Source organism: Mesoplodon mirus, assembly GCF_964341445.2.
Source record: "Mesoplodon mirus genome assembly, chromosome: 4".
NCBI lineage: Eukaryota > Metazoa > Chordata > Mammalia > Artiodactyla > Ziphiidae > Mesoplodon > Mesoplodon mirus.
The window spans coordinates 30,257,238-30,284,089 of NC_138979.1; the positions used below are offsets into that span (position 1 = coordinate 30,257,238).

Sequence of the window (26,852 nt, forward strand, 5' to 3'; positions counted from 1 at the left end):
TTTCACATTTGGATTTGCAATCTGTCTGGAATAGATTTTCATACATACTCTGAGGCAGGGATCAAGATATATTTTTTCCTCATCTGGGTATTCAGTTGATCCAGCACCATTTATTGAAAAGCCCATCCTTTCACCATTGTGCTGCCGTGCTACCTTTTTCATAAATCAAATGTCTAAATATGTGAGGATTTACTTCTGGACTAGCTATTCTGTTCCATGGGTTTAGCCACCTATTTTTGCATACCATCTTACTGTCTTTATAATAATAAGCTCTATTTTAAAACTTGATATTCGCCTCAAAAAAGAGCCACTTTTTTTTCAACATTGTCCTGGTTATTATTGCCCTTTGCATTTTAATAGAAATTTTAGATAAATCTTATATCTAAAAAAGAACTCATACTTTGATTTATATTGTATTGAATCTGTGGATGAAGGGAATTTTTATTTTTTTTGCTGAGTTGGGTCTTTGTTGCTGCGTGCGGGCTTTCTCTAGTTGTGGTGAGCAGGGGCTACTCTTCGTTGCGGTGCATGGGCTTCTCTTTGCGGTGGCTTCTGTTGTTGTGGAGCATGAGCTCTAGGCACGCGGGCTTCGGGAGTTGCAGCACGTGGGCTCAGTAGTTGTAGCTCACGGGCTCTAGAGCGCAGGCTCCAGTAGTTGTGGCGCATGGGCTTAGTTGCTCCGCTGCATGTGGGATCTTCCTGGACCAGGGCTCGAACCCGTGTCCCCTGCATTGGCAGGTGGATTCTCACCCACTGTGCAAGCAGGGAAGTCCCTGAAGGGAATTCTTATCTTTACAATATTGAGTATTCCAATCCATAAACGTTTATTTAGATCTTCTTTGGTTTCTCTTAGTGTTTTATAGCTTTTGTGTAGAGGTCCTATATCTCTTTTACTAGATTTATTCTAGTTATTTAATAGTTTCTGATGCTGTTGTAAACAGTATCTTGTATTTTAAAAGTTCCATTTTCTAATCATTGAGTGCTGGTATATTGAAATACAGTTGATTTACAGTGGCAATACAGTTGATACTGGCATTGTATCCAGCAGTCTTGCTGAAGTCATTTACTAATTCTAATCATTAATCTATAACTGTTCTTTTGGATTTTCTACATGCCTAACCCTGCTCTTTGAGAATAATGAACGTTTTATTTCTGCCTTTCCAATTCTTATACCAGTTCTTTATTTTTTGCCCTATTGCTTTGGCTGGGATCGTCAGCACAATGTTGGATAGTGGACATCCTTTAGCAGGCATCACTTCATAGCCCGGGGGCGGGGGGGCTTAGGGGAGGGAACCCTCATCACCTGATCAAAGTTAACACCACCAATAATGGAACAAGTCAGAGTCTTGTATCACCTACTAGGATGCAATGACAAGAACACAGAATGGCTTCGGATTCATGTCAAAGACGCTTGACCTGAATGGAAATATGAGGAAACCTCAGACAAGCACACACTGAGGGACAGCCTACAAATAACTGGCCAGTCGTGTTTAAAAGGTTCAAGGTCATGAAAGTCAAAGAACCAAGGAACTGTTCTAGATTGAAGGCTAGAGCCCTGATGAGTACACGCAGAGTGTGATCTAAATTGGACCCTTTGGCTAAGGGCATTATCAGGACAGCTGGCAAGACTTGAATCCAGTCAGAGGATTGATGGTAGGAATATACCAATTTCCTGATTCCCATGGTTATATAGAAGATCCTTGTTTATGGGAAATTATTTAAAGTATTTAGGAGGTGGTAGGATATTACATTGGTAATTTACTTTCAAATTGTTCAGGAAAACATTTCTTTGTACTGTACTTGCAACTTTTCTGTAATTTTGCCTTGTGATTGTTTCAAAATGAACAAAACAATCCAAACTTCACTTCATTCCCGAGAGAACCACCAGGTGGAGTCCTTAGACCAGAGAGCTGATTTGACAAGCCCTTCTCTTATTCAATTAAAAACAAAAGGGTAAGCAATTATACTCCAATAAAGATGTTAAAAAACAAAAACAAAACAGAAAACAGAAGGGTTTATTTCTTTACTTTAAAAAAGGAAAGTAGTACGGGTTTCCCTTGCTTCAGCACACGAACAGGGACATAAGCTATATCTGGTTTTATTCATTTTAAGGTATCTCTAGGAAGTTGAGAACAGGTTTTCTTTTTTGATTTCATTTCTCTTGGCTAGGGTTTCTCAACCTCCTCGGCACCGTTGACCTTTGGGGGCTGGATAATTCTTTGCTGTGGGGCCTGTCTTGTGCATTCCACGATGTTTAGCAGCATCCCTGGCCTCTACCCACTAGATGTCAGTACAGATGTCTCCAGGGAGACAAAAATCACCCCCTGGGTGAGAACCACTGTCTTTGCAATGAGATGTTCTCTGCTCTGGGCACGCTGGTGCCCATCTGCTCAACAGGACCACCCTTAGTGTAGCTGATATAGAGTGGGGGGTGCCGGGGGGGGCAGCTTTGGGTGGTAGGAGCTGCTGTGCCACGTAGGGGGTGCTGTTCCGTGCATGGACAAGCCGCAGAGCCTGGGGCGTCAGGACAGCCTGAGACAACCAGCAGGACGGATAAAGCCTTGGCTCACGAAGGAAAGCAGCCGAGAAGTCTGGGACAGGATGCAAACTCCTCCTTTCTCATGACAGTCGGCCCCTAGCTGCCTCTCAGCCGGCCGGGCAGAACCTTACGATGCCAGAGAATGGCTTTGGTGTATTACTTTCCATCACCCTTGCTTGTTCTTATTAAAATAACCTTCCTTTTACTTCACTTCTCCACCTCCTTCCTCTTTGCGTCCTGTGATCTAAACCTCCACCCCTCACCTGCTCCCAGGGGCCCCAGTGTGCCCCAAGCTTGCAGGCTTAAGGCTCCTCCAGCCACATTATCAATGATTTAAATGCAATGAATGGCAGTCCCCCAAGTTCAACGGACTGCATCATTGGCCACATTTAGACTATGTCGGCCCCCCACCCCCGTTTTGTACTTAAAGCTCCGTTCACACCCCTCCTTCCCACTATAAGTGCATCTCCTGTAAAAAGTGCAATTCTCCCCAGCCCTTTGAAGAGGTACAAGGTATAAAACCAGCAGTGGCCTGGGAGGGATGGGGACATGCATCTGGGAACCACTGTGAGGTGCCAAAGACTCTGGGGACAAGGTCAGAAAAATGTCATCCCCTGGCAATGAAGACAGTTTAAAATGAATGCATCGTGGCCGCGTTTGGCCAGCTGCAGAAGTGACCATCCCTCCTGCTGAGAGCCGGCCTCCCTCCCGGGGCACACAATGGAGCACCCTCGCCAGTGGGCGGCCCCAGACAAGTCACTTCAGCTCTACGAGCCTCAGTCTGTGAAATGACGGGTTTAGAGGACGTGCCCCACGAGTCCATCACGCAAAACAAAATCCATAGACGTGTCCTGCCCCAACGGAGTCCAGATAATCTTAAGGTCGGACCATTTGCAAACAGGCATTTTATGTGGTCAGTCCCTTTTAACAAGGGGGTGATTGGTCCTTAGGCCTTTGTGAACACCTTCTCAACTCTGCACTGTACTCGCCAGCCCCGGGACAGGCTGGCCCAGCCACTGCCGGGCGGGTATGTGCTGCCCGCTGGCCTTCTTGTAGGCGGTGTCCTTTGGTAATAACAGGACTTGATTTCTGGTTCAGTTGCAAACATGTTAAACCATGAGTTCTCAGTGGACAAAAAGCTCTAGGGGCTAAAATGGTGCCCCGCACCAGAGGTGCTTAGCAAGCTGCTGGTTTTAATTCAGTCACGCTCCTGGTGGAGGTTGAATTCTTACTGATATTCTGCCCAGTCCTGGCTACTGTCTCCCAAACACACTCAGTCCTTCATTACGTCACATTGACAACTCGGGCCAAGTCCTGCTTGTGGCGGCAGCTAGCTGGCGGGTCGCATGGCCTCCCCCGCTTTCCGAGAGCTGCATGCTGCTCCCCACCTCTGGCCACGTGGTCACTGGAAGGGCTCCGGGGCCACGTGTCCCTGTGGCCAGAGCTGGTGGAACCAGGCAAACACGGATGCAAGGCAGATGAACCCGGGCCCGAAGCAGATTCAGAAATCTTGTTTAGAGGGCTGGATGGGCACCAATTTTTCTTGGGAGCTCTGAGTGGTCTTGTCATTTGTCTCATCAAGTGGACAGAGAGGAGGCACTGCTGCAATGAGAAGAGGGTCCAGGTGACAATGCTGGTCCCAGGGCTCCCAAGCCCCGGCTGCACCTTTCCTGAAATTCCGAAACAACCCTGGAATCCCAAAACAACAGCCCTCCCCCACTTTTGTCTTTTCCCAAGTCAGTTCTAGTTGGTGCATTTCCTATATTTGCAGACAAAGGACTCCTAGTAAGTACAACTCCGACCTCACAGAGAGGCCAGGGTAAAAATCCCATGCAGCGCGGAGCCCACGGGTGCGGGGATTTCAGCCACTGTGCGGAAGACAAGCTGTAACCTAATGAAATCATGCTCGCAGCTCTAGGTGAAGAGGCTTGCAGTCTGGGCTTTTGTGGCCTGAAGAGGGTCTGTTTGCCAAAGGACACCCTGGAGCTGGAACTTTGGGATTCTCCCACGACTTTGCTGCAGCATTATTCGCTAAAGTTCAAAGACCTTGAAATAAAAGCACACATAAAGCCATTTCACACACTGGCCAGTATCCACATTTCAACGTTGTGCCTTGGAAAGAAACACAGGCTCCTTTGCCATGAAATGTTAACTCTTTTATTAATTTAGGGTTAACACTGTATTTGCTTTGTGGATTTCCTTTTCGGAGTTGTGGATTCAACAAACAACAGCTGGGCTCCCCCCCCAGCTGACAGGGGACTCGTCAAATGTGTTACAGTCAAAGAGGGGAGCAGGACGAAATGGAGAACGAGCTCGAAAAAATTTAAGGCAAATGTTACTCCCATATTAAAGGGACTTGATCAAGCAGATCTGTGCATATCAATGAAAATATATGAAATATTTGTCAAAATAATTAACATCGGTAAAAATTAGAACACGTAGCTTATAAAATACCCACACAGGTTTGGCAAAAATAAATCCAACCGTGTCGTTAGGCTCATAGCACACACAGACACAGGGGCGCCCACCTTAAGAACAAGTCTCCTGAAAAGCAGGGCCAATGTATTTTCAAAGCAATTCCACAAAATGGGACACGACAGACAATTAACAGTTCACAGGCTGGGTTTACATTTTGGTAGGAAGAATTGCTTGGTCGTTGGGGCACCTTTTGGCCAGCCCCCAGGATGCCTCCTGGGGACCCTCTGTGTTAGGCAGAGGTGACCGTTCATCTGGGCCATGAGACTCCCAGAGACACAGACAGGATGCAGAGACCAGGGACCTTCAGCTCCCTCAGAGGAAAGGGCGGCAGAGGAAGGAGGGTCCCTCCAACCCATCCGTTTGGGATTTGACTTTCTAAGCCATGGCTGCAGTTTCAGAAGTCGCTGATTATGCAGAAATAGATGCTCCATCCCCAGCGGTCACACGTTTGAAGCCCCGAAATCTGTTTTATTTACAGTCTGACCTAACCGTCCCCCAGACTGTGGCAGGCAGATGAGCAGGTATGCCCCTCAGCCCTCCATCACGCAGGGGCACAGCCCAGGGGTCTGCGGGCTGCCCAAAAGCACGGGGAGAAGAGCAATGCACCAAGCATCCTGCCTTTCTGCTTTGGTCTCGAAAATTCAGTAAACTTATGGTCCCAGAAGCTGCTCTGAAGCCGGAGCTGTGGATTCCTGGAATTCGTTCTGTTCCCGTTGTGAGTTAGCCAGAAAAATGGAGCCAGCAAGCAGGGTGTGAGAGGCCATCGCCGACACCTCCTCGAAGCCCTCACCCACCTGGCCTGGGCACCCAGAGATGCCGCGGAAGGACCTCGCTCCTGGGGAGATAAAGCTGTCAGATGCAGGGCACCACTCCTGAAATGGACTCTGGCCGACAGCCTGGAGGAAGGTGGACGGACAGACAGGAGGGGCCCTGCCCTGTGCGGGCGGCCGGGCGCCCCTACCCGGCCAGGAGGCAGGTGCGGCAGCAGAACTGGATGAAGAGCTTGCGTTCGCAGAGCCGGTTAGACTTGACCATCTCACAGAAGGTCTCATCGGCTGGGCCCCCGGGAAGGAGAAAGGAGAGACATGTCAGATTTGGGGGCCAGTTAGGATTGTTCCCATCACCCCACTCTGCTGGGGTCATAGGGGGAGCAGGGGCGGCAGCCCTCCCAGTCACCCCCGTGATGTGTGGCGGGCCTGGCACGGCAGAGGCCAGAGCTGAGTCTGGGAGACAAAAGTGGACTCGGGGTGGCAGGGGAGTGGGCAGGGCCTGGGGACACCTGGGCTGTGCCAGGGAGCCCTCGTGGTCCCTGTTCCTCTTCCTGGACAGCTGTGCTGGGGGACTTGGGAGGAAGATGGGGTCAGGCCTGGCAGGGGCAGGATGGAGGCTACGCCATGATCCCGGGGACACACCAAATGGGGGAGGAAGGGGGGTCACCAAGAGGGAAAGGCTGAGGGGGAAGGGAAGAGCCATGGAGGCTGGCCCCTCCCCTCGGCAGCTGGCTTTTGAGGATGTTGCCATTCATGGGAACCGGGAGACCCCCCCGGGGACAGTCTCACTTTCTCGGGCTGGATACATAACCCGAGGAGGTGGCTTCCTAAAGCAGGAGCTTCCTGGCCTTTGAAGGGACATAATTCTGCAAGCCAAGAAAACCACCTTGTGGTCCACAGGGCGTGCCCACAGTGCTCTCTGCGGGCTTCACGCTCTGCCAGGCTGGGGCCAGTGCCAGCTCCGTGCCCACGGACAGCATGGCACTGGTGGTTCCCCTCTCCTGCACGCCTGCCAGCTCACAGCGCCCAGAGCCAGCCCCAGGCTGCTCCTCCCTAGGCTTGCTGAGCCATGGAGGCTCCTTCTCGCCACGGCACGTCTGCCCACGGCCCCCTGCACTAAGTCTCCAGGCCAGAGTCCTCTGCCAAACTTTCTCTTGCCCGGAATCCCCAAATTGGTCTCCTCTGAACTCCTGTTTTCACAGCCCATCCTTGCCTCTCCCCGTTGGCTTAGAGCACCAGGGCTCTCCCACAGCACAGAGGCAGGTCCTTCCCATGGACACGCGGGCCTTGACACATGTTCAGGGAGGCTGAGAGCCTGCAGGCCTCCTGACTTTGATCTCCAAGGTCTGGCCTCTCCTAACGCATGTCACCACACCCAGACCACCTTGGGCTTATGGTAGGAGAGTGGGAACGGTACGAGAACAGAATCATTTGTGAGAGTTACTCAACGGACCGACCCACACTAGCTGCGCTGGTGGTGGAGATGCCTCTCTGGTCGATGTGAGAGGCCTAAAGGGAAGGGAGGAGGCCCAGGGGAGAGCCAAGTGGTCACTGAGAGGAGGGGCCACAGGGCTGTCCAAGGGACTGCGGTCCCTGAACCTTCTTTTCCTTTCTCTTCTGCCCGGGGCAGCCCCGAGGTGGCTCGGGGCCGCCACCCATCCATGCTCACCATTGCTGCATGTGTGGTTGGTGATGCACGAGGTTCCCAGCTGTGTGAAGCCTGTCTTACAGCGGCTGCAGTTCCTGCTGGAGCCTTCACAGCTCAAGCAGCTCTCGTCACACCTACAGGGGAACACAGGTTCCCAGATGGGAAAGAGGCACAGCCACTCCAGGCCCCTTCCCAGAGCCCTCCCACCCTCCCGCACTGCACCCCTGGCTGTAACTGTGCCCCCCACGACGGCCCGAGACCCTGGCCAAGCATCTGCACGTCTCTCCTCTATTGTCCTGGGAGGGCGGAGACGGTCACGGCCAGTTGGCAGGAGGATGCCCGGAGCTGAGGATGGGCCCAGGTCTCTGAGCCTCCCCGTGGCTCACCTGGACGCCCTCCTGGGCACTGTGGCCACAGGTGGCTCCCTGAGGAGGTCAGCATTGACTCTTGGGGCTCGGGGCCAGGCTCCCCAGAATGTGACAGACGTGACCCTGGGGCTGGCCGGGGCTGAGCCTCCTTTGTGGTGATGTCGGCCTCCCCCGCTGGGGACAGAGGGTGGGGATGCCCTTTCGACCTGTCCCGGAGACGGGACCCAGGACTATTGCTGACAGAGTGCCATGACCTTGGGGGTGGGAGGGTCAGCGCACTCCACTGTCCAGTGCGTTTCTCTGCGTCTGTCTGCGGCTGCTCTGGAGACTGTACGGCCAGCAAAGCCTAAACGACTCACCATCGGGCCCTTCACAGAAGAGCCTACCGACGCCCCTTCCTGCTCTGGGCCATGAAGGGACCTGGGCTGTACCTGCTGTCTTCTCCACGTCCAGCTCCAGGGACTGGGTCTCCCTAGACCCACCTCCCAGCTCCCTGTCAGCTGCAGGCCCAGGAGCGGGGCTCAGACAGGGTGGGCGGGGCATCGGGTAGGCAGTGCTTGGGACAGATGCCACCTCGCAGGCAGCGAGCAGACGCCAACAGCAAGGCTCACTGTAGGCCTCCTTCCTGAGCGGGCCTGTGCTGGGGTCAGATGCCACCATGGATTCTGCCTGCACAGGGCCTCCGGGACAGCAGGCCCTCAGCCTGGATGAGAGGTGGCTTTTGTTCTCCTAGGGTCGCTGAGGGCGCCTCCAAACTGGAGTTCGGGCCCATAGTTCATGTTTATAAACGTGTAAACCCACAGGCAAACCGCATCCAGGAGCCCCTCCGACTTCCTCCTCCTGCAGCAAGAGCCTGCCCTCCCCCCTCACAGACCCTGGAGCAGGAGGATGGGGCCCGCCGTGCAGACTCTTACTGCGCGCTTTGGGGGAGACCCCAGGGCCTGGCCCCTGTCCTGCTGCACTGCTCTGGCCGGGCCACAGGCCCCTCATGCCACTGCACAGGGGACCACTCCCCCCAATTCCCACTCCTCTTACAGATGATGTCCGCTAGTGACACGGGAGACAGGGCCAAGCCAAGCCATGTAATTGGGGGTCAGCTGTCTCAAAGGCCCTGGCTGAGGGTTGCTTTGCTATAAACAGTAAGGGGGCAGCTACAGTGGAGACCCGGCTGCACACAGCTCTCTTTCTTCTCCAAATACAGCCTCACAGAGCCCCAGGATCTCCATGGCAGCCCCCAGAGCTGTGTCGGTTTTCTTCGGCCATGTAACAAATGACCACAATGCAGCAGCTTAATCCACCACTGTTCAGCATCTCCCAGTTCCACAAGCAGAAGCCTGGACAGCCTTGGACGGGCTCTCTCTCAGGGGCTCACAAGGCCCCAGTCAGGTGTCCACCAGCCTGGGCTCGGATCTGGAGGCCCCGGCTTGGGGAAGAATCCGGCATCAGGCTGCTCCCTGAACTGCCTCGGGGCCCCTGTTTCTCCGAGAGACCCTCTTGGCCCCTCCATCAAGGTTACCGTGCCTGGCAGGTGGTCCTCTCGGGCAGCGGGCTTTCAAGACGCCTCTGGTTCTGCTCCTTCTGTGGTACCGACCTCACCCCCAAACACCACAGCGACTGTCCTGCCAAAGTCTGCAGGGCAGCGCCCACTGCATTCCTCTCCCTGCCCTGCTGCCGGGGCCACTTCCCCACCTCCCGTCTTTAGGCTGTTCCAGGTGACAGTCAGATGGCAAAACTCTCGTCACACTGGGCACAGGACAGAGCAGAAGGCCTGCCTGAGTCTTGCCCTGCTTCAACATACCCAGGAGGGGCCGGGGGAGGGAGGGTGGTAGGAGGGCGGGGGTCAGACACCCCACCGAGTTGTTCTGTCTTCAAAGAGGTCCTTGCTCCCTCTTCTAGGTCCTCTTCCTAAGTCTTGGGGTGTCCGGCGCCTCTTTTGAGATACTTATCATGGACTGTTCTCAGCCGTGGGCCTCAGCGTAACGGGTCTTGACTCGGCATCCAGGCTGCCAACCTAGCAGGCCTGCGTCCCGGCCTGGCTTCTCCCCATGAGCCCTGCCTGGCTGCTCGCTCCCTCGAGGCTGCCCTGGCCGGCACTCAGCATTCTGGGGCCTCCGGGAAGCCAGGCTCTCTGAACGCTGCTGCTGCCGCGGTGGGGAGAGGCCCTGTGGAACCAAGGCCATTTGTCCTTCCAGGGGAATCCACGCTGAGGGGTCTTCAGAGCCCTGGGACTCGGGAGACGGGAATTCTCTGAAGTGCTGGCAATTCACCACCTAGGCGTCCCGTGCAGGGCGCTTCCTGGGGGTATATCTCTGAGGCCTGCTGTGTCAGTCCCAGCACTAGACGCTCCTCCAGGACTGAAAGCTTTGCCACACATGGACGTGAGCACCCAGGGAGGTCCTGCCCTCCTCAGCCAGGGAGGGGCTCACGGGGGCTGCCTGCCCCCTGCCTCCTGGCACTGGGGACCCCATAGCTTCTGGGTGCCCTGCGGGGGCTGTTTGCCGCACTCGTGGGAATTCCCAGCATCCTCTGAGAGCCAGGGTGTCTGACAAACGAAACTGATTATCACTGTGTAATTCCGCATTGTCCCTGGCTGCCATACTTAGGGTAATCACCCTGGAACCAGCTGGCTGGTTAAAATGAAACTTTACTTCAGACACCGGTGCCGAGGGTCCTTCACGGGACTCAGCAAGGCTGGGTGAAGGTGGCTGGGTAGTGGGGCTGAAACCCTAACCCTTTGCATGGGTCCCACAGGCGCAAGGACCAGGTGGTCTCTCATTTGCTCACGTAGGTTGTTGGTTTTTGTTTGTTTGTTTGTTTTAAAGAACAGGTTACAATCCAGAAGAGTTCTCAAACACAGCCTGAGGGGATCTCAAAGACCCCCACTGTGGGTCCCCAGCTGTGAGCTGCCAGACGGGCATGGTCTCCCTGCACTGCTCTAAGTGGGCGCCTGAGGCTCCCTCTTTGAGTCTACATCAGAGGGACGGCCCCTTCCCCACTCCCACCATCATGATCTTCAAGGTCACCGGCAGACTCATTGTCACTCTCACCCTAGACGAGATAGACTGCCCTGCCCTGTTCCTGGGCTCCAGGCGATGAGGCCTGACATGAGGCAAGATTCAGCAGGACAAGAGGACACCAAGCAGACGTCTTCTCCTTTCACTGCCCACACCCCGTGACAAGAGAGAACACTGCTCAGAGCCCCCCAAAAAGGACGGTGTGCCTTGCAGACACACAGGAGGGAGCGGAAAAGGAGAACGAGCCGGGTTATAACATCTCTGCATTGGCTGGAAGCGGCTTTAGAATGAGGAAGTTGTCGGGATCTTCTGTTTTCTCTAAATTATCCAATTTAAATTTTAAACAAATCCTACACGTGGTTTCCTTAATGACATGCTGTGAACACACTGTGGTCCGGGGTGCAGGTGGGGCTCCCTGGCGTCTGCTCCGGGGTGGCGGCTCTGCCGGTCAGGCCCCCGTCCTCCGCGTCCTGCCCTCCCAGCCACACAAGGCCTGGTACACAGTAGGTCTCCACAGATACTCAGGACGTGAACAAAGGCATGAGGGCCGCCGCCTGACTGTGACCTTGGCCATCACCACCTGCAGGGTCCCCTCCTCTGTAAACGGGTTCCTGTCTGCCCACTGCACCCACTGCTGTCGTGGAACATGGCACACCCTGCCCCCAGCCCCTGGGACAGGGGCCACCAGACCCAGCCCTCCTGCCACTCCTCCACAGGCACCGCTGACCACCCTTCCCCGGCCATCTCGGGCTAAGTCAGGAGGACTGTCTGGAAGGCGCACATACCTTCGGCACACTTTGTGGGGCAAGCCCGGCATCTCCTCTGGGTAGAAGCCCTCGCCACAGGCTGGCACACATTTCCAGTCTTGGAAGTGGAAGTTTGGGGCACAGTGAATACATTCTTCTCTGCTGGGCCCTGAGGGGTGTGGGAAAAGCAGCAGAGGTCAGGGACCGCCCACCTGCCCATCACGTGTCCCAGACCTGCTGCAGCACCTGTGAGATCCAGGTCCTATTCAGACGCCCCAAGGCCACCACACAGCTAGATTCACCCAGGTGCCACTGTGCGTCTGCACTGGGCCCTCCTGGCCACTCCTGGGAGGTGGGCCTCACGCCCACATCTCACGGATGGGGACATGGAGGCTGCACCAAGCTCAGCACACCTCCCGCTGCCCGGGCCGCGTTCATCGGCCCTGATTCCAGGTGCCTCCTTTCCCAACAGGCCTGGGCCCGATTTCAGCTAGGGCAGCCACAGGTAGCTCTGAGTTCTGAAAATGTGGCCTGGCCAAACACACTTACACACTGGATTTCAGAGACATAGTTTAAAAAAAGTGAAATAGCTCGTTGATTTTTAAAATATTGATTACATGTAGAAATGATAGCATTTAGATACATGGGGTTAAATAAGATGTTATAATTATTTTCACCTGTTTCTGGAGGGAACTTAAAGCTGCATCAGTAGCTCACATCATATTTCTAGTGGACAGAACTTGGTGTAAGAATATGTGGGAAAAGGGAAAGAAGAGGTTTGGGGGTCTGAGGTTGACAGGTATTTGGTGTGAAGGATCAGGACTTTTTCAACAGAGAAAAAACAGCTAAGGGCTTATGGGGTGAGACGTGGGGACCAGAAAAGGCAAGAGCTCTGAATGAAGGGTCAAGAGTCATGAAGGAAAAGCTGCAGCCCAGTCAAGAGGACTCATCAGCCTGGGCAGGCAGTGGTCCAGAGTGAAGAAACCGCGCTGTCCATCTGTCTGTCTGCCCATCTGTTCATTCATTCAGGCCAACAAGAAGTCAGTGCTGGGTGTGCACTTCTGTGTCAGAGTCCCCAAGGAGCATCAGAGAGGCAGTGAGGTGGCCACTGGCTGACGGCTTAGAGGATCGAACTCAGGGAGAAACCATCTCAGATGCTCACGGAGACCACAGCCCCTCCTTAGACCTCCCCCCACTGTGGTCTTGTCTCGGCTTGAGGCCTGACAGCTGAGGCAGAGGTGTCCGGCCATCCTCCTGGAGTGACTTCTGGACCTATGGGGGGCCTCGGGGCTGCGTCACGGGAGGACCCGTTTGCAGATGGGGGTCCACAGGGCACTCTGCCAGCCCCGAGGCTTGGTGCTCTGGAAGCTGGTTTCTGCTCTCAGAACCATAGCTTCCAGCTTGGAAGGGGATTCTGAGCTCACCCAGGACTGAGCATGAGGCAGAAGCGGGAGCCCTTGGGGTTCCAGGGCCTTCATGAGGAGTAGCTGCCCACCCGCCTGGGGTCTCCACGGGGGTGTCCTCCCTCTGTTGCTGCAACGCAGTGGGAGAGCCACCCCACAAATGCGTCTGGTCTATGTCCTTCTGGATGGACGGCTGCTCTTGTGCCCCAGCCCCTATCACTTATCTGTAGGGAGCATCTGGCGTTGGTGCCCCCCACAAACCCCATCACCCATGTCCTACTGCCAGGGCCGCCAGGGTCCCCAGTGCCTAAGGAGCTTCTGCAATGGAAAAGAACACCGATTCTTGTTTGCTCCTAGTTTAATGCTCAATTTGCTAAACTTAAAAGCGGATGAAACCCGTTCAGCTGGGGTTAGAAGAAGAGAAAGCCCTGGATGGGCGGAGGTGACGGCCCCATGACAACGTGAAGGTGCTCAGTGCTGCTGAGGCGTGCATTTCAAAATGGTAGGTTTTATGTTCCGGATCTTTAACCACGATGACAAAAGCTGAGTCAACACAAATCTCCTAGAGCAACTGTTTTCACTACTACTAAAAATTGAGAACTTTGTAACTCAAAGTCTCTCAGGGATTCCATTTAGTCACAAGGCTTTCCAGGCATCAGACACTTGAAAAGCGGACACAGATCATAAAAATCGTAGCAAAACGGGTGATGCTTAGGCAGGATCCACTGCATCGTTTGTGGGGCCCAGGACAAAGTGAAAACGCAGGGCCCTTATTCCAAAGGCAGGAAAAACGTGCTATGAAGGGCGCTAAGATACAAAACGCGTTCCTTTCTTCTGCCATCTCTCTCTTGACCTGTCATGGTGGTTTTTATCTGCTATTTCATGTCGTGCTCCCCTGGGTGAGGACCGGCCCTCATGCCCCTCAACTCCACACACACGTGCCCCACTGGCTGCTGACCCACGCGCCATGCGCTTGCCAGGTCCCCTGCACCCATCCAAGGCAGATAGGTTCCCCAAGGGATCACATCCTCTGTGCCAGAGGCTCTGGGTACCTGGACCAGGATATGGGAAGAGGCTTATTCCTACTGAGTCACCACTGAGTGTCCCAAGGTACTGCCGGCCTGGGGTGGGGACAGATGCCACTGTGCTCCATGCTGTACTCGTGCCTAACCACGGCTCTCCCCACACCGCACCCAGGCCCCTCACAGGCGGGGAGCAGCAGTGGTCACGGAGTGGGAGCTGGGAGGGGAGGGGCAGGTGGCCTAGGCCTCCAGGGGCTCCCGACAGGGATCGTGACAGGCAGCGAGAAGCCTTCAGCGCTGGAAGTGGGTGGGGTCCCTGTCCCAGCAGCGGCCGGGGTGGATGCACACGTCCCAGAGCATAGAGGGAACCCGGGCAGGCGGGTGTGGGGAGCAGGGGAGACCCCTGGACAGCCTGACCCCTCAAGTGACAAAGAGGTTGCTGGACTGGGTGAGAGAACCACAGTGTTTGCCAACAGGCAGTGTGGGGAAGCAGAGAAAGGAAACCACACTGAATAACTGAATTCAAGAGCATTGTAAAGCTACACGCCTGAATTTTATGGATTCAAGCGACTATGAAATCTAAATAAGTGACATCGGCGATGCTCGGCGATGCTCTTCATCAACCTGGGCTAAACAATGAGTCAAAGAAACAGAATGAAAATGACAGGCAACAAAGGCAAACGCTAGGAAAGGCTGCTGGGCCCCTGCCTTTGGGGGGTTGTCCCAGGAGGGGAACCCAGGAAGGCACATCTTCCAAAGGCCTTGAGAGTGCTGGTCTTTGCCATGGCATGTCCACTTCTGGTCAAGGGTCAAGGGCCCCCTTGACATGGGCTCACGTGGCCACACTGGGACGGTTGCCCCATCCTGCCATGCATTCCAGGACCCATGTTACGGCATCAGTGACTTAGCAGAGACCTAATTCTTATATCGTTACTGCAGCAAAAACTCAACCCGATGTGGGTTTCTTAGAACAAGGACCAAAGCGCTGGGTCAGGAAGGAGGGTCAAGAGGAGAAGATTCGATCAGAAATACATATGAGCCCACAAGCTCAGAATGTGCTACAAACAACTCTGCAGCACGAAAGCCAACAAGACAATCATTCTCCGAGATTCTGCATAAAAACTGCGCCTGGAAGGTAGCTGTGCTAACATCTCTGTGGGAAATTAAAATACACATAAAATTGCTTACAGAGATCTTTTCCTCTTTGAGTAAAATGTTCAAAATAGGGAAGATAGGTACAAGGAACTAAGGCTATGTTTTAAAAAGACTTCTTCCTTCACCACGGGAACTTGCCCAGCCTGTGCCTGAAGAATCAATGAATCGTGAACCTCCGGCACTGCTACCCTGAGGCAAGGGCTGGGTTCCACGCAAGAGCTCACTAGCAGTTAGCATCCCTGCCCGGCCTGAAAGCATCCCCTACCTGGCTGGGCTCCTGACACCGGGAAACCCAGGCTGCTCCAAGTGGGCCCTTGTGGTTTTTCTTTTTTTTTTTAATTTTAAAAATTGTGGTAAAATGTACATAACATACAATTGACCATACTAACCATTTAAGCATACAGTTCAGTGGCATTAAGTACATTCATATTGTTATGCAAGCATCACCACCATCCATCCATCCCCAGAACTTTTTTATCTTCCCAAGCTGAACCTCTGTACCCGTTAATCACTATTCCCCTTTCCCCTCTCCCAGCCCCTGGTAGGGCTTCTGGGATTTAATGCTGCAACACCCACGGAAGCCCGCAAGTCCCAGGGCTTTCTAGGTTTCCAGGTAGTCAGCCCACTGGCCTGGGGAACTTGGGCTCCAAGTGTGGCCCCCGCAGGCCGTGAACTCACCCACGCAGGTCTGGCAGGTGGGATGGCATTCCCCGCACCTGATCAGCTCAGAGTCAAAGTAGGTGCCTGGCTCACAGTCTGGAATGCAGCTGCCCCGTGCAAGGCTGTTGAAAAGAAAAAAAAAAGCAGTCTTTTATATCCTTTCCAAAGCTCTAATTCAATTATGATTTGCCCTCAAATGTCTTTCATGAGAGGAATTGAAAGTTGCTCAAGCACAGCTCTTGGCGTCACTTAAGGTTCTGAACTAATGCAAGTGGCAAAGCTGTCCTGCAGCATCTCGAGGCCAGCTGGAAGGGACACCCGGGCCTGGAAGCAGAGTCTCTGCCTTCTGGTGGCTGGTGGTCCTGAAGCTTCTTCCCAAAGCCCCGTGGCCTCGGTCCCTGTGCGGGAGGCCATGCCCTCCACGCCTGCTGTGCTCTCCTGCTCTGTGACACCTTCTCTTCACTGACACCAATCACACTAGAACCCAAGGCCCACGAGGAGAACTCGAGCACGGGTGGGTCACCCCACTGGCTTGGTCTCACTGGGCGCAGCCCTGGGTGAAGCCTTGGCATCTGTGATGTGTGAGGGGGGTTGGCAGCAAGACTGACCCTGAGTCCCAGTGGGCTCCTGCCTCGCCCTTGCTGGAAACCTTCTGTGCTTCATGAACCTGAGATAAAATCCGCTCCTGGGACCTAGCAGCCCTGGCTGCTGTGGCTCCGGCCTCCCTCCCTCACCTCACTCGGCCAGGCAGCGAGCGCACGGCTTCTGGAGCAGACCCTGTGCCCCTTCCCAGCCGTGCAGCCCCGGCCCCGGGCAGGCCAGCCAACCTTCCTGCCCCCCCGTCCCCTCAGCTGTCCGTCAAGGCTCCTGCGTGGTCAGGTTGCTTGGAGGACAGAACCCTGGCTGTCGGGCACCCAGCAGTGTGAGTGGGTGTTGGCTGCCATGGCCGCTTCAGTTCCCAGGCTCACTGCTGCACATGTTGTAGATGGATCTGCTGCCTGACACATCAAACACGTGCCCCAGGGTCTGTGAGATCCAGAGGCTCCTGCACTTGGTGGGGGGACGTCGGTGGGGCTGAAGGCATCTCTGTATCAAGGCGGAGGCCGACCCCAGGGCTCCCTCTCGTCCTGGCCCCCAGGCCACTGCACCAGCTGTTCAGTCAAGTCTTTACTAATGGATGTTCCCAGCCTAAAGAGATGGACGCACGGCTTGGCCACCCTCACTGCTTCAGTGGGACTGATGATTTGAAGCCACAGCTAAAGAGGATACTAGGCAATAAAAAGAAGCTTTCTGTGGATTACGGCTGATGATGGTTCAGTGTCCGCAGTCCTCCCCGACTGCTCGTCATGGCTGCACCACTGCCTCCACCTGGGGGGCTGCTGCCTGAGAGGCGTTTTCTCCCCAGGACACAGCTCCTGGCCTGAGCATCTGACCTGCTCTCCCCCATCTGACCCACAGGAGCAGGGATGAGCCACCCCATCCAGCACATCCCCACTGGGAAACAGGCTCCAGGGATCTGGAAACACAGTGCCTCCCCCTGACACCCTGAGTCTCTGGCCTGGGTGGGGGGTCCTGCGGGAGGGTCCCCACAGCCGAGCTCCCAGGCCCCAGTGGCGGCCAGCTGAACCTCTCCGCCTTTCCCTTCTGGGGCTCTCCTTCCTCCACATGTCAGCCCCCCACTCCTCATCCTGCCTCGTCCAGCTCCCCGGTTCAGAGAACGGGCATGACGTGTGACTCTGGGGTCCTGTTCCCCTTCCCTCCCCCGGCTCCCGGGAGCGTGGGGCAGTGGACCCTCTTCTCTCCGATCCCCTGATCTGGAGGGGGTGGGGCGGGCTTGGGGAACCTTAGTCATGCTGCTCCAGGAAACTGTTCCTTTCCCCGTTAATAAAATGTGAAGAAGAATGCCATATATGTCACATACGTCATAGGTTGCTGTGAAGATTAAATGAGGCAGTATTGGTGAGAGCAGCTGGAGTAAAATGCTTGTTTTCTTCCTTCACTCCTTACTGGAAAGGAATTCCACCCTGTGGGGTTGGATTTGAGGGGAGGGGAGGGGAGGCTGCAGGACCGGCAGCATCCTTGTCCCCTGGGGGCCAGGTAGAGACGCAGAGTCACAGAGCCGCTGGGTCAGCACCTGCATTTTTTTTTTTTTTTTTTTTTTTTTTTGCGGTACGCGGGCCTCTCACTGTTGTGGCCTCTCCCGTTGCGGAGCACAGGCTCCAGACGCGCAGGCTCAACGGCCGTGGCTCACAGGCCCAGCCGCTCCGCGGCACGTGGGATCTTCCCGGACCGGGGCATGAACCCGTGTCCCCTGCATCGGCAGGCAGACTCTCAACCACTGCGCCACCAGGGAAGCCCAGCACCTGCATTTTAACAAGAGCCCAGTGATGCCCCCCAGCCCCGCCCCTGCTCACTGCCCTCGCTGACCCGTCCCTTTCTTCCTTAAAGTGCAGGCCCTGGTTCAAGACTGGATCGCAGGAGGGTCCACAGCACAATTTCGCACAGAATGATTTCTAAGCTTCTAGATGGTAACTTCGAGGAACAAGTAATGTATATTTGGTGGCAGTAAACAGGCTACACCAACATTCCAAAATATGCCGGTAAAAAATCATTAGCTTGATAAGGTGCTTTTAAAGGAGACGTGGGCTGAGCTTGGTGGAGCCGGGCAAACCAGGAATCTACAGGGTATCTCCAGGGAGCGAGCTCCCTCTGCCTTTCCCTCAGTCATCCAGACTGGGAAGGAAACTGGAGTGAGTGGGGCTCGGTGCCCAAGAAAGAGAGCTCCGTGCTTCGTTACAACTCCTCACCCTTCCGGCCGCCAGCCCTACTTTCTGTGAGAGGATCCACTCTCGCTCTTACCAATTCTCCAAATGTTGCATAAATGTAGACATTTTCCCCATCCTCTGACTTTCTATCATAAACACCAATCTCTAAGTGGAAATCTGATTTTGACTCGGAATCTGTATCCTGAAAGGCTTTGGGCCTCTGAAATTTTAGCTTTTAGGAAAAGGAGGCAAACACTTGGTAAATCAATGACAGACACTTATACCAGCATATACCCATGGCTGTGCCTCAGGTCTGAAGGGAGGGTCTTACCTGAATCCCTCTTTACAGACAGTACATTTCTCTGGTTCATCCATGCACTTTTTACAGCTTGGGTGGCATTTAAGGCAGTTTTTCTGATCTGGAGAAAAATAAGAGGAGGAAAAGAGAAGAGGTGGGAGGATCAAACCCGGGCAAATGAGAGTCGGGTGTTCCAAAGCGGGGTTGATGGAACAGCCGTCACCGGCGTTGTCTCCAGACGGGCGACACGGTAACCGACCGCCAGAGGCATGTGGAGACCGCGTGCCCAGGTGTCAGATCACACGCCTCGCACCTCTTTTCTGGAGTGAAGTCCTCACACGACCTTGAGGCTTGGAGGTGGACCCTTTCCAGAGACGTGCTCTAGTCCTACATCTTCCCCTGGGACTGGAGCCAGAGGAGCAGAGTTTACTGAGGTGCCAGTCTTCCTAAGTGTGACCGGTGGGGCCTGAGGGTGCCCCTGAGTGACCCTACCCACCCAGGGCCCTCACAGGGGTCTTGACTGACACGTTGGCGGTCACCTGCACAGACATGAATCTCCAACACCCACCACACCTTGGGGGAAGCCCTGGGTCTCGGTGATTACCCAGGTCACTCATCCTGGCACCCGGTCAGCACCACCCTGTGCTCGGGGCCTCCTCCTCGGGGCCCCACAGCTGGCATCACACACACGCTGCAGGGGCTCAGTGAGGGCGTCTGGGGGTGACTCTTGGGGTGACCGAGGTGGCTGGTTCTTGCCCAGGGGTGGGGTGGGGTGGGGGTAGGGATGGAGGAGTCTCTGCCCCGAAAACAGGTCTGGTTGCAGCCCAGGGCAGGTGTTTGCAAAGCCTGTGAAACATGTCTTGCACGACTCTTTGTGTCCCCTCTAAAGAGTGGTTATTCCATGGCTTTCTATGTCCTTAAGGATTCCCTGGCTCCTTCCCCACAGGAGTGAGAGCAATGCTGTGACGGGACCCCTCCTGCAGGATGCGGGCCAGAGGCGAGCTCTGGGAAGCGCTGCTCCCTCCCTGCACAACGGCCAACACGTCATCTGAAAACTGTCCTCCATCAGTTTAACCCAAGCCCTCTCTTTGGCCTCTTCCAGGCCGAGGTGAGTGCTCAAACCTTGGCATGAAGTCCCGGCCCCAGAGCCCATCCACCTCACTTCCCAGGACAGGCAGGATGGCAGGACACCTGTGCTGCTCTGAGTTCACTGCTAGCTGTGGGCCCTTTGGCCTCGCTCGGCTTCAATTCCCCATCTGCAAGGTGAGGAAAGCATCGCCCACGTCTTGGGAGTGTGGTCACTACGTAAAGTGCACAGCCAAGACCAACCTGTCCTCCTGAGCCCAGTTATGCCTGGCAGCAGGCATTCATGGAGACCCGCAAACCTCCCCGGCCTTAAACCCTGGTTTCAGCTTAGCGGCTCTTGCTGGGAGGGGCTTTCACCCAGTTTCAACCACCAAGGCCACAAGCCGGTGCTGGGTCCCGCACCCCGCCCAGCGCCCACATCCACAGCTCCAGGAGAGACTGCAGGGCATACCCGGAAGCCTTTCTATTTGGATGTCTGAAATCGGTCTGAGCCTGAGAGCCACTGGCTCAAGCTACCTCCCTGTCCATCCTGAATACTGGACACTGACCTACAGAAGTGTGACAACCCCAGACTACGGGGGCTCCATTTCTGAGTCACTTTGAACCACCCTGGCCAGGTTTGGGTGTGAACTGCTATCCAGTAACGGCGTCCGAGGGCTTTGATTTCATCCTCTCTCCCTCCCTCCCGTTAAGGGTCCTTTCTCAGGAGGACAGAGTACACAGGAAGCAGAGGGCGGGGAAAAGTCTCCCAGGAGAGGGGACCCCAGCCCAGAGCGGGGCTGACTCCTCATTTCTAGGCCCCGGGACACACACTTACTTTCATCAGCATAAAATCCGGCGGGACAGAAGGTCACACAGGTGTTCACCTCCTGATGGTGGTAGAACCCGCGGCGGCAAGACAGGCACTGGGTGGGGCCCCGGCCCGAGCAGGTCTCGCATCCCCTGTGGCAGCGGCGACAGCGGCGGGCTGCCATGTCCCCAAAGTAGCCCAAGGGGCACACGCTCACGCACTTCCTGTGGGAGCAGATCGGGAGAGGCCTTTCCTACTGGCCCCAGCGCCACGCCTACCCAGCAGCACGGGGGGTCAGGCCGAGGCAGGGCAGCTGGCCGGGAGGGAAACCTTAGCTGCCTCCCCGTCGGCAGACTCTGAGGAAACAAAGGCCCCAGGGCAGAGGTAAACCATTAATACCCCTGAGAAGTTCCTGATGCAGGAGAGGGTTGAGGGCTTGCATGGGAACCTGGGACTCCTGCCCTTTCAAAGTTTCCCCGAGGGGGGCGGGGGCACTCGCAGGTTGTGCTTGGCTTCCTTGGGCAACACCATGATGGTATCTGACTTTTGGAACGTTCAGCTCCGGCAAAACCCCACTGACAGTGCCCACGGGCAGTGAGCGGTCTCCAGGCTGTGTCCAGCCAGCAGAACAAACGTCTTCGCACGGCACAGGGAGGTTGCGGCTGTATCTGGGCCCCAGGGACACCGTGAGAGTCCCAGCCGCACCCCTGCCAGAGCCCTGGTGGGTGTGTGCTCCCCAGGAGGGCTGCACCCCTACCCGGGTGCTCAGGGATGGGGGCTCCTCATTCACGGCCGATCGTGCTGACTTTTAGAACAGTACTGGCCCTTAAGATGACATTTGTCTGCGGTTCCCAAGTAGTTGTCATGCTCAATATGACCCATTTTTGTTTAGCAAAATGGAGAGAAAAAAGTTTATAAGCACAGACAAAAAACAATGCCACGGCCTCTGAGTTCTCTGTCATGGTCACGAGTTATTTATGAGATGAGAATAAAAGGTTACAAAAACATAAAATTCCCAAGCAGTGACCCTCAGGGTGATCTCCTTTCCGGGGTGTTTGGTTAATTCCTAAGTATGGTGCCAGGCTGCAGGGGTGGAGAACACAGCTTGGCCACCTTAGCGGGACGCTGGGCATCTCCAGGACACGCAGGGGCAGCCCAGCCCTTTACCTGCTGGTCTTGACGCTCCCCAGGCTGAAGTGGACGCAGTTCAAGCACTGGTCTGCATTAGGGCCATCACAGCCTTTGTCACCACACTCCGGATGGCACACACCTTAAAGAAACAAGCATTTCCTTTCACCCATAGAGATGCTTTCTCAATCGCGTCCAGTCTCCTAGGACCCCACGTCCGGGTCTCACAGGCCCCTACTGGGCCAGAGCACCCACCCCTGCAGAACCCGCCTCAGCTGGGAGCCAAGCCTGGCTCTGGGCTCCAGTGTCAGAGGGTCTGATGACTCGAGACGGACGGCCCAAGGACAAGCAGGACAGCCGGTGGTGGGTGAGGACCCGGGTGGGTGAAGACGGGCATTGTGAGGTTCTAGAGGAGCAGCCATGGCGGGGCGGGAGGGGCAGGGGACAGCCTCAGGCAGCGTCCTCCCCTGCAGCAGAGTTACGATGCTGGACCAGCCACCAACTCTGATTTCCATCGTGAAGGACAGAGCAACGCGATATGGGGCATTGAGGGCTTGAAGGCGCTAAGGAAACTGCGGCCAAGCAGTGAAGATCTGACAGAAATTAAGTGGGAGAGGCTGGAACAGAATGCGCCATGTCCCTCACACGCCGCGGTGAAGGAGGCAGGTGGGTTTCCATGTCCCTGGTGGGTCTGGGGTGGGCGGGAGCTGAGCCCTTTTCAGCTCCCCTCTCTCTCACCCTCAGAGGGGGACATCCTGTCTTCCCTCAATCCCCAAATTCTAACTCCGGGAGCCTGTGTGGTGGTGTCAAAGCGACGGAGAAAAATGCAGGAGCTGGGGGACCCCATCAGGCCCCCTGTCCTAGGTCTCCCCTCCACCTGCGCCACGGGGAAGAGCCCAGTTTGACTGGCCCTTGCCCTCAGGCTGGGCAGCCCCTCCATAGGTGTCCACCTGGGGGCCAGGGCTGGTGCTGTGCTGGGACCCCCACCTCCCTTGGCCCCCAACGCTCTTCCTCCTCTGGGAGATGGTTCTGGAAAGCCTCCCCGTGTGGGGAGGGAGGGGCCCGGCGGGGCGTTATGAAAGTTTTTGAGTCCTTGGAAGAAAAAACAACCTTCTACAAGGTTTTAGTTGTTGGAGGGGGTGGGGAGTGAGTTCAGAAGAGAAGAAGAGGTGTCTTGCCAGCCACCAGAGTTTCCTGGGGACGTGAGGGAAAGACAAAAGTCCCCATTCTCTGCCACCCACAATGGGTCTTTGCTGAGGGGCACAAAGCCCTCTTCATTCCTCTTTAAAGGGCCTCCAGACCTTCCCAGTGTTAGACTCAGCTGTATTTGGCTTCCCTCCCTGAAGGTTTACCGTTGCTGACATTTCCAAGGTTCTCATTGTGGGTTCCCCCCGTGAACCCCTTTCAGAGCCATGTGCATCCCTGGGGATGCACTAGACGCTCCTTCTGGTCTGGGTGGGGGAGGGCGCTGGGGTCGTGCTGGAGCACAAGGTGCCCCCATCCCTTCCCAGGCCCCAGACTCACTCAATTTGGGGATCGATTCTCATTTGACTTGATCCTTGTTCGCCTCATCCCAATCCACTTGTGGGGTCCAGCCCTCCCCGCCAAGCTGGACTGACACCCCGCCTTCCCCTGCGGTCACCTGTCCCGGAGGCAGGTCTGTCTCACGTGAGAAAGTGAACTGCTTCCTAATCCTAAAGAGAAGTGGGGGGACAGGGAGGGGACGAAGCTCCCTGCAGGCAGGATCTGGTCTAGCGTGTCCACTGCCAACTTCCCAGCACCTGGAAAGGCGTTCAGTACAGGGCAGGCGCTCAATAAATATCTGCTGAGTGGCTGAGGGTGAGAGAACGGATGAAAGGAGAGGGGCAGAAACTGGGGAGGCGCAGTGCCCTCCCGTCCACACACAGGACGGGAGGGCCTCGGGGAAGGCCTGGTTCGCGGTGTGTGAACTTCATGGAGCCCCCTCCCTCTGGGGCCTCTCTGTGGGGCAGAGATTAGTCAGGAAGCCAGTGGGAGCCCCATGCAAGGTAGGGACCACCCAACAGCAAGGGCAGCAGGACCCCGCCAGGGCATCTAGGTGACGGCCGTGTCCAGCCCTGCTTTGGAGAGCTCGGTAAGAACCACCGCCCCCATGCAGGGTGCTTGGGTCCATATCTGTAAGCGCCCTCCCCAGTACGGTTCTCTACCAGATTACCTCGACAAGCCCAATATCGAGACATTTCTGCCATGAAGCATTCTTTTATTTACTTATTTATTGTTTTGGTCTCGCCTTGCAGCACATGGGATCTTAGTTCCCCGACCAGGGATCGAACCTGTGCCCCCCTGCAGGGGAGCTCGGAGTTCCAACCACTGGACAGCCAGGGAAGTCCTGAAACTTCCTTGAATTACATCCACCTGCTTGGCCATCTTGTCCCAACATCACCATCACTCCTAAGAATGCACCTGGGTTTTCTCTGGTACCGCTGTTAACTCATTCTCTGGGTGAGCACATGCTATTCACTGCAATTTGTATTTGTGTCTCCTTTTCTTCTTTTCTCAATGAGCCCGAACGTTCCTCAGAGACCCACTACCTTCCCGTCTCACCTCCCAGGGCTCCAGCTACAGGGCAGCATGACCCTCGTGCTGAGCCGACTGTATCACAGCTACTCCCTTCTGCAGGGTGTCAGACTGACACAGACTTATTTGAAAACTCTACCTTGAATCCTTAGTGGAGCAAATCCAGGATAAAAAACATGCATAAACAAACATTAGAAAGCAACTGGGGAACTCTCGATGGGTTTTGTCATGGGCTTAGACGAATTCCTGAAGGACCAGGCGGATTCAGTAGCTATCACAGTCGTTCTCACCACTCACGCCACCCAAGAGAAGTGCGCTGGGCCCCCTGTGTCACTAAGAGGCCCGAGGTGGGTGCCAGGGTAGAGCTGTCTGCACAGAGACCCCCTTATGGCAGGGCTGGTCTCTTCCTTGAGGGCCTGTGACTGGAGCATGTTAACTAATGCTTTAGCCCGCCTGTTGGGTGAGTGCTGACGTGCCGTGAGTCTGTGACCCACGCAGCCCTGCGGCCTGTGAATCAGCTACCCTGAGCTATCAGGCTGTTAGGGCAATGTCTCCAGGCAAAGGCTGCCTGGACTCTCGGCTCCCCGCACGGCCCTGCGTGGCCAGGCACCCTGTCCTCAGCCCGTGGGTCCTCCTCTCCTGAAGCCCAGGCTCCCCTCTGTTCTCACGAGGGTCCTGTCCTCCCCTTGTGGCTGCTCTCCTGTAGCAGCCCCAGCACCGCCCCTTCCTACCATCACCCCGGCTCCCTAGCCCACAGCACCTGAGCACCCCAGACCTGCTGGATCAGTCCTGGGGTGGGGCCCACCCAGGGCCTGCCCTGCAACCAAGCATCCCGGGCGAGTTACCGGGGGCCTCGGTCTGTGCTCTCCAGTACTAGCCCCCTCCATCCTGCTGCTCTGCAGATGGCTGGGTCCCAGAAGGCTGGCCATCCCCGCAAAGCCCTCTACCTTCAGGACCTCGGCCACTGACGTCTCCCAGGCACCTGACCGCGCCCTTCCTCCGGGCTGAACCCCCAACCCTCCTGATCTCTTAGCAGCCCCCTAGGTTGCATTTCCACACCCTCATTAACTTTGGGAACCCCAGGCCCCACCATGACCCTGACCCTCCACCCGCTCAGCCTCTGGCTGCCTCCCCTGCCCCCATTGCCAGGCGGCGACAGTGGCTGAGAGTGTCCCCTACCCGTGTCCACCTCACAGCTGACCCCTTCACAGGGCAGCTGTCCTGATGGCTCTGGCGAGGCGCCTGACACACCCCTGAGCCCCCCCAGGAGCCCCACTCCCCTTCCGTCATGGGACCCTTACTGTCCATGGGAGGCTGGACTCCCCTCTCCAGCCCTCACTCACCTCCTCCCCTTTACTCCTTGTCCCGGGGAGAGCTGGCCCTCCACCCGTGTGCCTCCATCACAGCGCTGCTTGGCGCCCCCCCCCCCCACCGCTGCCTGACGGAGGGCGGGGCCAAGAGCCCCTCCCACACTGTCTGCATGACCAGCTCCGCCTCCGAGAGGCACGCAGCCTCCCTCTGCCAGCTCACCCCTCAGCTGGGCGTGAAGCTCCACAGAAAGCATCAACAGGGACTTCCCCGGTGGCGCAGTGGTTAAGAATCCACGCTCCCAATACAGGGGGCCTGGGTTCGATTCCTGGTCAGGGAACTAGATCCCACATACGTGCCGCAACTAAGAGTTTGCAGGCCACAACCAAGGAGCCCGCCTGCTGGCAACTAAGGAGCCCACGTGCCACAACTAAGGAGCCCACCTACTGCAACAAAGACCAGATGCAACCAAATAAATAAATAAATAAATAAATATTTAGAAAGTCATCGAGGATCATCGCCCCACCTCCAAATCTCCCCTGCCCAGCACCCTCTCTTTCTCCCTGGGCTTCTGCACCTGGGCTTCTTTGTCTGTGACTCAGAGGGCTTCCCCCAGGGCACCAACGAGATGCTCCTCCACACTGCTCCCCCTCCCCCTGAAGCCCTCTCCTCCTCACCCTCCACGCCACACCCCTCCTGCCCCCTCCCCTCTCTCGCTCTTTCCTCTTGTGACTGGTGCACCCGCCCCACTTGCCCCTGAGATTGCACGGAACTTCCCCAAGTGTCAGAAACACACCTTAGTCCCAGAGACCCCTCTAACCACCTGGGCCAGGCTTGGAAAGGACTGAGCGGCCTGGGCTGCAGAACAGTTACAGTGAGATTCCAGGACAGTGTGAGGTTAGAGTCACAGCAGATTTTAAGGGGAAAAAAAGTCAGTCCTTTATTAATAATTACTGAATCTTGCCACAGTTTATAAATCACAGGGGGAAACAGAGCAGATTAGTCCATACATAATTCAATGCTCCATTTTAAAGGCACAGTAGAAGAAGTTTAAAATTGAATCGGTCATAATTTATGCTTGATCTGTATTGGTGGAGTTCTCCATTTTGTTACTTTTT

General features: G+C 55.7%; 1 protein-coding gene across 2 annotated transcripts in view; it reads right to left on the minus strand.

Moving 5' to 3' along the window:
* Window positions 1–4,680: 4,680 nt before the first annotated feature.
* Window positions 4,681–26,852, minus strand: part of PCSK6 (proprotein convertase subtilisin/kexin type 6) — a gene marked incomplete at its 5' end in the record, with an annotated part of 195,603 nt that continues 173,431 nt past the window's right edge. For both annotated transcript variants that reach the window (XM_082618307.1, XM_082618306.1), the window contains 7 exons: window positions 4,681–6,072; window positions 7,457–7,569; window positions 11,603–11,732; window positions 15,822–15,925; window positions 18,900–18,987; window positions 20,770–20,966; window positions 21,910–22,012. In XM_082618307.1, coding sequence (XP_082474433.1) covers window positions 5,975–6,072; window positions 7,457–7,569; window positions 11,603–11,732; window positions 15,822–15,925; window positions 18,900–18,987; window positions 20,770–20,966; window positions 21,910–22,012 — 833 coding nt within the window. In that variant the 3' untranslated portion in view covers window positions 4,681–5,974. The remainder of the gene's footprint in view (window positions 6,073–7,456; window positions 7,570–11,602; window positions 11,733–15,821; window positions 15,926–18,899; window positions 18,988–20,769; window positions 20,967–21,909; window positions 22,013–26,852) is intronic.